This window comes from Pimephales promelas, chromosome 1, assembly GCF_988280905.1.
Source record: "Pimephales promelas chromosome 1, fPimPro1.hap1.1, whole genome shotgun sequence".
Taxonomy (NCBI): Eukaryota; Metazoa; Chordata; class Actinopteri; order Cypriniformes; family Leuciscidae; genus Pimephales; species Pimephales promelas.
This window is the reverse complement of record NC_142769.1, coordinates 18,353,563-18,365,710: the sequence shown is the minus strand read 5'-3', so window position 1 is coordinate 18,365,710 and position 12,148 is coordinate 18,353,563. Positions and strand designations below refer to the sequence as shown.

Sequence of the window (12,148 nt, the reverse complement as noted above, 5' to 3'; positions counted from 1 at the left end):
AGCCTATGGTGAAATTTTACTAGTGAAAATACAATTACAGATATCAGCAATTAAATTGTTGATATCAATAATTGAATTCTTGATATCAACAATTACATTTTATGATATCAAGAATTCAGTTGTTGATATCAAGAACTCAATTATTGATATCAACAATTTAATTCTTGATATCAAAAAATGTAATTGTTGATATCAAGAATTCATATCCTGCGAATGATTAAAAGATAAAACGGCTTGCCATAGTGGTTGGCCCGTGTGCACGAGGGTAGTATTACGTAAGCATCAGAGAAAACGAGCATCAAGTGAAAGAGAGAGAGAGAGAGTTCAAAAGTGAGAGAGACAGAGAGAGATTAACAGGATCAGGCCTCACAGTCTCACAGCCTGTGTGACAGAAGAGCAGTTCTGGCTGTGTACATGATAGTGTGTACGCCTGGGTGCATGTCACAACACTGCCAACACTCCCCCGTTCTCTGGATCTGATCATTGTACCACAGGACTGCAGCAGAACTTTCTGGCCCATTCATTTGTTGTACATCTGACACCTACGCTGATTTTGGGCTGAATCTGAACCTGGCTTGACAAGTAAGTATATGTGATCGGTTGAGTATACTGTAAAAACAAATGTTGTTGATTTAACTTAAAAATAGTAAGTAACCTGGATGCCTTCAAATTTTAAGTTCTTTGGAATAAAAAAAAAAATGTTGATAGAATGAAGGAGATTCTGTTGGAGTTTCAGAAACTCAAAGTATTATGCTTTCTGAACCAGAAATTTATCTTAGTTGATAAAAATAAAAAAAAAATATTAAAATGATAAAAATTATCTTTGAAAGAAGAAAAAAATGTTGTGACAAAAAAATCATGTAAATATTTGTTTTTTACAATGTCATGAGAAAACCATCCTGTAGAAAACATTGTTTTGAACTGTGTGCATTTAGAGATCTTGTGCACGTGGTGATGAAACTACTACCATACAATATGTCACTTTATGATGTGAGTGATTGTGCATGTGTACATGTACATTTCCTGAAAATAATGGTATTATGTGTCAGATTCATCAGTGCTTGTCAGTGAATATCCATTTAAGCATTTTGTCATATATAGGACCACCCCAAGTGCATGTTTTAGGGTTGCACATATATAAGAGCAGAATCGGTTGGCCTATATGGCTTGATATTGGATATATGTTGGCTGATATTGAATATTACATTTTTCCTCTATTTGTATATTTAGATACCTTTCCTGTTCTATAACACCTAATTTAAAGTGAATCTTTTAAAAGCACTGTAAATCCAAAAAAAAAAAAATCTAAATGAAAATCTATTTCAATACTGTGCATATAGAGTAACATTGTGGTGCTTAAATTCCCTTGCAGATTTTAAAAGTCTTTAGTATTTTTATTTATTTATTTATGCATACTTCTATTGATTTTAAATATCAACCATTCATTGGTTATTGGTCACAACATTAAAAATAGTTATTGTCAGTTTAATGGAGGTAATTTTAATATTGTGCAACTTTTTTGTCCACGTGTGTTTGTGTCAGAGAGATTGTGAGTGTGTGTATCACTGCATGATTGTTTCAGGGAGGAAGACAGCGGAAAAGGAACTGTGTGTACTAGACTGGCATATTAACAATGCATTTTTTGCCCAAGGACAGCTGACCTTTGGCTGTTTGGTGTGGCGGAATTGCGCAAACTAGATCGTTTGTTCTTGCCGTTTTAAGGACTTATCAGCAGCATTTAAATAAGACAACTGTTTACAAAAACAATAGAAAGGAGACAATCCTGTGTACTTGCATGTGGTCATACTCATTGGACAATCAAAACAAAATACCACTTGTGTGATAATATATCTGATTGCATATCTTGAATGATCAATTGCATTTTGTTATCATTAACTTATTCATCATTCAGCCCTAGAGAGGATAAAATACCCTGTACAGAGTTCAGTGTTGTTTAATATTTAAATGATTGGAAAAACAAAGAAAAACAAAGAAAGAAAAAGACCACCAACTTTGAACACTGCCCAGCAAGCAATAGATCACCGTCTACAGGTAGGTTAACTATAGACCCTATATAGAGTCCGGCTATGGGTAATCCATGTAGTTTTGCCCAAATAACTTGCGAGATGTCTGATATTTCATCATGTATGCAAAGTCAATAGTGATTACAAGATGTTTGGTTTCATTTCTTTGACATGTTCTAGATGACGAGTATAGTCTTGGGCTATGCTTGTCTAAATTTTCACTGACAGCCCAAATTTTGCCTTGTTTAAGCCTGGAAATTAGGGCTGTGTTTGGACGGCCATTAGCCGTCTTTTAAACACAAAATTGCTTGCTGGATGTCCACTTAAAGCTCATCAAATGATGATGGGATAGTTTGTACTTGACAGGGAGATAACAGTGCTCACGTACTACACATTCACGAAGAGTCAGTCACAGTGTCTGAATGCTCTGTGTGCTCAGAACAAAACAAAACAAACTACCACAAAACAGCATAGAATAGTGAAATAATAATAATAATAATTCATTACATTTATATAGCGCTTTTTTGGGTCCTCAAAGCATTTTACATGGAAACATGGAAGGGGGAATCTCCTCAACCACCACCAATGTGCAGCCTCCACCTAGATGATGCGATGGCAGCCATATTGCGCCAGAACGCCCACCACACAACAGCTTATTGGTGGAGAGGAGACAGTGATGAAGCCAATCAGTATGGGGATGATTAGGAGGCCATGATGAACAGAGGCCAAGGGGCAAATTTTTAATGACCACAGAGAGTCAAAGAAGAAGTCAAGTGAAAAATTATGTGAATGGAGTAAAGTATTATTATTACTTATAGATTTGTGTTTTCAGTTTTATTTTAACCATGTCTATATTGACTTTGGAGCTAGGTTGACATTAGCTCAGATTGCATATTGATAAAGTTGTTTATTGATAATACGTGTGCATTTGTGTTTGTATTGCTTGAGCTGGCCTCATCTGCCCTAATGGCAGAATATTTGCACTGCTTAGAATGCAAAAACAAAGAACATCTATCTACCTCTAATGGACAAACAGAGCAGGAAATGATAGTCAGGTGGAAGGAGAGGTGAAGGAATAGACTGAAAGGAGAGCAGAGAGAAACAAAAGGGCCCAAAAAAGCTTTGCTGATGTATGGTTCTATTTAGATTGTGTACGGAGGCGGCGGAGCATGCTAATTTCACCCAGCTTGGCCTTTTAGGGCAGCGTTCAGAGTAATTTAACGCTAACTGAGCAATTTTGAAAGGCACCAAGAGGCTGATCATTATATTTTCTCTGTAAGTTCCCCCTGTGAAGCCATCAGTGCTTCATAGGTGTGTCACTGCCATCTGAATTATGGTTTAGTATGAAAAAAAAAACAAAAACATTTTTACTTTCCAAAAAAGAAAAGAATGAAATCAGCTAATTTAGCAATACTCTTAAAGGATTAGTTCACTTTTGAAAAAACTTTTGCTGATAATTTACTCACCCCTATGTCATCCAAGATGTCCATGTCTTTCTTTCCTCAGTCGAAAAGAAATTAAGGTTTTTGATGAAAACATTCCAGGATTTTTCTCCATATAATGGACTTCCATGGGAACCAGACGGCCCAAGGTCCAAAAGACAGTTAATTACAGTTTCAGATGCAGCTTCAAATGTCTTTAAACGACACCAGACGATGAATAAGGGTCTTATCATGCGAAACGATCGGTTATTTCAAAACTTATTCCAAAAATTTTACTTTTCTAAGGACAAATGCTAGCCTTGCTCTATATTCTGTGAGGCGCGTTTGCAACGTCACGTAATACGTAATTACGTTCAAAAGGTCACGGGCGACGTAGCCAGAAGTACAGCGTCAGAGTGTTTACAAGTTGAACGCATAGGTTGAACGTGCAAAACTAACTCAAACACCGTTTACAAAAAAGGAATTAAAAGGTAAAACAACGATGTCGGACAATTTTGATTCTGTACTTCCGGCTACGTCACCCGTGACCTTTTGAACGTAATTACGTATTACGTGATGTTGCAAACGCGCCTCACAGAATATAGCAAGGCTAGCATTTGTCCTTAGAAAAGTTACATTTTTGGAATAAGCTTTGAAATAACCGATCGTTTCGCATGATAAGACCCTTATTCATCGTCTGGTGTCGTTTAAAGATATTTGAAGCTGCATCTGAAACTGTTATTAACTGTCGTTTGGACCTTGGGCCGTCTGGTTCCCATGGAAGTCCATTATATAGAGAAAAATCCTGGAATGTTTTCATCAAAAACCTTAATTTCTTTTCGACTGAGGAAAGAAAGACATGGACATCTTGGATGACATGGGGGTGAGTAAATTATCAGCAAAAGTTTTTTTCAAAAGTGAACTAACCCTTTAATAATAAAGATGCCAGGAGGGGAGGTTTGAAGAACCATTGTTGGATCCCCAAAGACCATTTCAGTAAAAAGTTCTTAAAAGAACAATCATTCAAAAGAACTTAACCCTTTAACTGACTTAACTCAAAATGATTAAGCCATCTCTATCATCTGGTTGAGGTATATTATGACAAAAAAAAAAAAAAAAAAAAATCCACTAGATTTCACAGTGTCAATCAACAGCACTTGTCACAACACTTCGACTAAGATGGATGTCAGAAACAAATAAATCTCTCCAGCCATGTGAAGTGTTTTTGCTGAAATTTTGCAAGCTAAGCATATATATAGATATATATATATATATATACATTTGTATGTGTATGTATTCTGGTGCCATTTATTACCATTAAGTGACATCTCAACCATTTGGTAGAGGCCGTTTTTTTTTTTTTTTTTTAATTATGGGATGTGTTGAAAAAAAATACATTGAGTGTGGTTACTAGTGACATAAGAATATAAGAAATGCAAACAAAAAAAAATCCATCACTTTTTTCTTGGTGCGGACTTCAAAGTGTTAAAAAAGAAAAACCTTGGTAACACTTTATTTTACAGTGTCCTTGTTACATGTTACATATAGTAAAAACTACGAATGATGCATAATTACATGCAACAAACTAACTGTAAACCAAACCATAATCCTAACCCTAAACATGATTAATATTAATAGTACTTACGAGTAAAATTACACAGCAACAAGTACACCTTTACAAAAAGTGACCAAAGCCTTTTGTGGAATGGGAAAGGTTCTATTGGTTGGACGTCACTGCACTTAAAAGAAAAAAAAAAGAAAAGAGGTTGTTCATTGGATCAAAGTTCATGTTGACACAGGAGTCTTGATGAAGGAACAACTAATGGCCCACTACTCTTGTTCAAAGTTTGTTCGGTTTATGAGCTACTAACCTACTGAATCCTTCAGCCAATCACTGCTGTCTTTGACCTGTGATCAGTCAAAGCCAGTCATTGAGTTGCTCCCTATTTACAAACATATAGTATCTATGGGCTGCAATGCACCTATCTGATGCTTTCCAAGGCTTGTATAAATATGTCAATTGCTCATACTTACAGATTTGGGTAACACTTTAGAATACAGTTCATTCGTTAATGAATAACTCAAGAACCAATGAGTAACACAATATTAACAATCTAGTAACTATTATTAACTAACAAGAAACTCTGATTAACAAACTAGTAAGTAATAGCGCACTGTCACGTGTCTGTCCTGTCTTGTGTTGCACATTGGTGTTTTGTTATGTTGGGCCATGTGCCCCAGTCATTGTTTTATCCTCCCACTTGTTACCTGATTAGTGTTTGAGTTCTTCCACCTGTTCCCTCTTGATTTGTTCCATTTAAGTCTCCTCTTGTTTGCTGTCTTTGTCGGATCTTTGTCATATGTTTTCCCAGTTTCTGTGTAATGGTCTTCATGCTCAGAGTCAGTGTTTGTTCTTCTAGTTTAGTGTTGTTTTATGTTTCATTTATTATGTTTTCCCCCTTGTGGGTTTTTGCATTGTGTTTTGTTTTATTTTGCTAATAAATCATCCCTTCACTGCACTTGAGTCCTCCTCTCCACTTTTGTAAATTGTATCGTGACACGCACAGACGAAAGTGGTAGTTCACTATTAAGTAATCAAAAGTTTATTAATAATCTAGTAACTACTATTAACTAAAATAAACTCTTATTAACGAATTAGTAAGTAATAGCTCACAGATGAAAGTGTTACTAGATACTTCTGTGGGAATTACTAATTATTTGGATTCGTATTATAAAGTGAAGATCATTGGAACTAACTAGTAATGACTCAAGTGTTACTAAAGACATTTTCTAAAAGTATACTAAAGTTCACCAAAAATCTCCAACGTTTGCAAGTTATGACTAGATCATGTAGTAACACTTGAGTCATTACTAGTTAGTTCCAATGATCTTCACTTTATAATACGAATCCAAATAATTAGTAATTCCCACAGAAGTATCTAGTAACACTTTCATCTGTGAGCTATTACTTACTAATTTGTTAATAAGAGTTTATTTTAGTTAATAGTAGTTACTAGATTATTAATAAACTTTTTCAGTAGTTCTCTGGGAAGTATTAAAAAAATATAGTAGTTATTGATTAGTTAATAGTGAACTACCACTTTTGTCTGTGCGCTATTACTTACTAGTTCGTTAATCAGAGTTTCTTGTTAGTTAATAATAGTTACTAGATTGTTAATATTGTGTTACTCATTGGTTCTTGTATAGTTATTCATTAACGGAGGAACTGTATTCTAAAGTGTTACCCAGATTTGTATACTCCCCTCTCCAGGTAGGCCTGCAACAAGTGATATGTGATTTGATTTTTAGCAGTGAATAAAATAAGTGTAAAAATCCTTTATACTTATGGAGAGACCGAGTCAATGCAGGCACAAGAATATCATATAGATTTTGAAGTGGGCTTTTTTGTTTTGGAACAGTAAGCATCTACAGTGTACAAACATGGAAAATAACAGTCAATTTTACTTGAGTTTATGCATTCTTATTTCAAAATATAGACCTTGCTTGAACACAATATCAACATTCCCTATTACTAGTAATTGGAGCCAAATGCATCCCAATTCGCTTAGTTATACTACGCCCATAAAGCATGTACTCTTTTTGTGAAGAAAAAAGTACATACTTTTGAGTGAGTAGCAAAAAAGTAGGCAAGCTTTGGGACATACTATCACGTCTTCTTTAACGGACGGTCGCGTGATGGTTGCATCCTGTCACCATAAACTGCCCTGTCAATCATCTCATCACAGTTAAAATCCTTCATTCAATCTAATTTGATTTCGTTTTGGAGCACGTTAATCTGCCAGTCATGGGTCTTTCATGTGTACACTTTCCTCGTGTTTTGCAATTTGAATATAATGATGCATTTAAAAAGTAATGGCTAAACGTATACTTACAAAAGTTCACAATGCTGCTGCAGATGCAATATAATGTGGAGAACATTGAATAAATTAATTTTCATCAGGTCAGATAGTGTTAATTAATCACTCAAACCTCTTTATCTAAACCTCTCAACATAACCGCGGGACTCGCGCGTCCTCCGTGTCTGTAGTTTTTTAACACTTTTTACTCGTGTTTGTATGTAGTTCTAACCGAATCCACGTTCAACGCGCAAAGGGTTGTGGGCAATATCAGCCGTTAGAGTGTGCATCAATCTACACTTCGGATTCTGACCAGAAAAAGTAGACCATCCGCGTATCTTTGAAACACTTATTTCAACGGTTTGGGATGCACTAATTCTATTTTCGAATACTATTTAGGACGGATAGTATGCGAATTGGGACGCAGCAACATTCTCATCCCAAGAAGTCATATAACTGACGTCTTGGGACGTCTTTTGACCATACGTCAACATCCGCCTTTTTAGGGTACCCTTAAACGTCGGTTACATGACGATCCCGGGCCGTCATACAACTGACGCTTTACATTTAACGTCGGTTAGGTGACGGGGTAGGTTTAGGTTTGGGGTAGGGTTAGGATCCGATAACGTCATCTAACCGACGTTTAAGGGTACCCTAAAAAGGCGGATGTTGACGTATGGTCAAAACACGTCCCAAGGGATGAGACTGAGCTGAGCCAAACAAAGAAAATGCAAACGTGTAAATATACGATGCAATGCTATTTAAAGGTTGGTGTGCTCACACTGCATACATACGTGGGTGAATACACAAATGGGTTTGAATATTATGTCTGCCATCTGTGATGGTGTAGGTGAGACATAGACAGGAATAGAGTAACAGTGAGACAAGCACCTGGGCGTAATTCATAGTTTACTTCCCACTTGAACACACTCTAAATACATTAGCACAGACACACGGTTGTCTTAGACCCATCAGAGATCTATAAATATGTATGAACAGGTGAAAAAGGAAACCTTCTGATGGCCCTCTGTAAATCATCACTCAGGCTCTTTACTCTTAATTGTTCTGAATATATAAGTAATACATTGAGGTGAGATCTCATTTTAATGTTTTGTGTCTAATTTTCATTCAAAGCACAATGAATTAGGATAGCCAGTCAAACACACATATTTTAACAAACACTCATGTCAATGGCAATGCATTTATACAGACACACTCTGAGAGCGCATGCTTACACCAACATCCAGGCTTTGAATACTGCTAACTCTAAGCAGACTACAGACTTTGCCAAGGTAAACTGATCCAATTTTGATCATCTGCATTTCCTCAGTTCAGTGTAATATAACGAGCAGTGGCGAATCCAGGACATTTTTTGGGGGGTGGCCAAGATGGGACACAAAGCTAGAGTGGGGTGGCCATGGCATAGCGAAGTTAAATGCGCATACGCACGCAGCCGACCATGGTTCAAATCCCGGTCCTTTGCTGCTGCATGTCACATCCTCTCTCTCTCCTATGATCTCCTGTCTCATAACTGTCAAATAAAGGTGTCTATCCTGTTAAAAACAGTCCTAACCACCAATCACAGACAGTCCTCAAGTATCTCTGTTTATTTTAACATGTCTATTTTTAATCAGTAATTATGGTCAGGATAGGGTAAATATTTTCTATTAAGAGCTATTTTCTTGTAGTGGATTTTTAAGTCCTTGTCACTTCACAAGTTAGATTAGATTAGCAAAATTAAACCGCTCTTAACTCATCCTATAGAATAACATGCATCAGTCGTCAGCTCATCATTTGTGTCACCTGTATTGTTACCTGAGTTTGCTTTACTAATTGAGGCACCATCTTGTGATCACATGAAAACAGAAATCCAACAGGACAAACCAACATGCTTAAAGATAGGACCTTATTAAAAAGTGTATCTGTAAAAGCAAAAGCTAAGTTTGTGAGGAAAAAACAAAAAATGTGTTGTTCTTTTACATGCTTAGTTTATGTTATTATTTAGCTTATAATTTATATAAGTATAAAATATATTTATTTAAATATAATTTATTAGAGATAGGCCCACTGGAATTTGAATTTCTTAGTTTGTTCTTTGCCAGGAGTGGTTTTATTTAACCACAAGAGGGGACTTAAATAAGTAAAGCAAACACAGGTAACACAGAGAATGGCCTGATGACTCAATAGTTTCATTAGGATGCCTTATGAAAATGTGCAAAAAGTGTTTTTCAACCCAGACAGTATTCATGTCCCAGGCCTTTGATGAATTGTAATGTTGGCTTTGATTCAGCATACATTAATACGTTTTTAAAATCAAACAGTTTGACTCAAAATCATAAATAGTCAAGATGCTTCTTCATAATTTAACTTATGACATTTGTGCCATTTTAATGCAATTTACTCTGCCTATTTAAACTTCTAAAAATATATCTGGACTGTGAAAATGAGCTAATTGATACAAACAAAAAGTCATTTTTAAACACCCCTTAAACCACAGAGCAAATAAATAAGTCACAGCTTGTTTTGTGTTTTAAATTAAATCTAGACTGTCACACTATATTGCACACACTGGTTGGCGAAAAATATAACATTAGCTATATTGAACATACACTTCTGCAAAAACCACCATCAGTCTTCAGTCCAGAAAATAGCGTTTTATATTTCATGGCGGTGTATGAGTGGAAATAAGGTGTGGCCCCTTTAAGAGCTGCGCGCGTCCTCTTTAATTAACCGTCTGCACTCGTTCAGGATGCTAATCTAACTAGTACAGTGTAGTTCGACTTTTTCAGATTTCCTACACATTCTCAGGGAACTACGATATAACTAAACATTACATTACCATACCTCTCTACAGATTCCCGCGTTTTTATCGTTGTATTTGTTGCTGTTGTAACTGTGACCATTCATTCACCTGTTTCACGGAGCAGCAGCAGCCAGCGCGCGGATCTCATTAGTAACATGACCTGCATGGCCAAACGTCCGCTGAGCAGAAATCAGCTCTCACAGCCTCAGCACGACCATGTGTTATTTTAACAAGTAAAACTGGACCTAAATCGGTTGATCAGCTGTCACCATTGATTGACAGCATTTCTCTTGTTTCTTGTGTTGACGAACTTGACTGGTCTATCAGATCTGGGGTGGCCACAGGGGTGGCCAATGAACGAGTAGCAAATGTAGGCTACACGGCGCAAGAGTACATGTAAAGAGAAACATTAAAACGATTTAAAAATTACAGTGCTATGTATTAAATACAAAAGAGAAAACAATTGTTTTCATTTATAAAAATAGGACCTAGTGTGATCTGTTTTAGGTGAAGACATCAGTAGCTTTTGAAGAGAAACCGATTACTTTACAACCACAAGATGGCAGCAGTGCCTTACTACAGAAGATTCAAAACAATAAAGATAGATTAATAGTAGGTTATACATCTGCATTCATAGCCAGTGGAAAACGAAAGAGTTTTGAAATACATCACGGCTCATAAATCTTTTTTGGTGAAGACAGTTTCATTCTTAGAGATAATTTATTTTTACTCCTCCACTGTCTGTATTTTTTAAAACTACTTTATGATGGCTAACTCATGAGCAAGTTGTTTAACTTTGTCTTTTCTGCCTGTATTTCTCTAGGATGCTCCTACATTTGGGAGGGTCCAGGGGGAAGATGGGCATCCTGCTCATCAGGAGAGTGGGTTTGTTTTGTCGTTCTGCTCACTTGTCTCCACAAAGCCTGGAGTATCGACCAATCAAAAAGGTCATGGTGGCAAACAGAGGTAATCCTGAGATTAAATATTTAGCAAACAGAAAAAAAGTGAAAGTGAGAGTCTGATCCCTGGATTAGTGCTTTGAAAGTCTAAATACACACAGGCCCAGAAGTGCTGCATTTTAAATTAAGTTTCAACATAATATAATAATGATTTACCTGTTATTATTTACTTACCCACTTGTCATTATTTACTCATGCTTATGTTATGTATTCACCTGCTTGTTGTGCATACTCGAAATATTTAAAGTGTATATAGTGCTGGGTAACTGATCACATGTAATCAATTTACAAACATTAAAGGGTTAGTTCACCAAAAAAAAAAAAAAAAAAAAAAAAGGAAATGACTGTCATTTAGGCTACTCATCCTCATGTTGTTGACCAACATTAGGCCTATTACCACTTTAGGCCCAGAAAGGTAGTATAGACATCGATAAAATAGTCGCAACTACAGATGTTCAAACTTAATGTTATTTGAAAGAGTTTCACCGCACTCACGGTAAACAAGGTGACAGATACAACTTGACAACCCAAAAAATAAATAAATTGTCTGCACACTTGAGTCCTTAAAGCAAATTTAATGCCAAGCTTTCGGTCGCAAAACCATCCTCAGGGCATACACAAACTTTGTATACCGACTCGGTAGTCTTTTGTTGTTGTTTTTTTGCACACATTTATCATTGTCTTTACTACATTTCTGGCCCTTGTAAGTGTTCATAACGTTGCATTTCATAAAAAATAAAATCTTAATTTGTGTTTTGAGGATGAATTAAGGTCTTACTGGTTGGGACAACATGAGGGTGAGTAATTAATGACAGAAATTTCATTTTTGGGTGAACTAAACCTAAGTATTAATGAGATTACATTTTAAAATACTATCAGACTACAGTTAGTTTTTTTAATTTATTCCATGATTATATGTTTTATTCTGTAATGACAGTACATTATTCACAATTCATTGATTCTCCATAGCCTACTATTTCTTTTTTTTATATTTTACATTTTCCTTTTTTTTTTCAAAAATCCTATGTTCAGAAGGTCTTCCAGTTTTGTGGATCATACCACTGAAAACTGAGAGCCACAAAGC

General features: G+C 36.0%; 1 protein-coding gene across 1 annotated transcript in view; it reads left to right on the top strand.

Moving 5' to 3' along the window:
* Positions 1-318: 318 nt before the first annotated feature.
* pcxb (pyruvate carboxylase b) overlaps positions 319-12,148 on the top strand; it is a 322,790-nt gene continuing 310,960 nt past the window's right edge. The window contains exons 1-2 of the mRNA XM_039669304.2: positions 319-582; positions 10,929-11,071. Coding sequence (XP_039525238.2) covers positions 10,930-11,071 — 142 coding nt within the window. The 5' untranslated portion in view covers positions 319-582; position 10,929. The remainder of the gene's footprint in view (positions 583-10,928; positions 11,072-12,148) is intronic.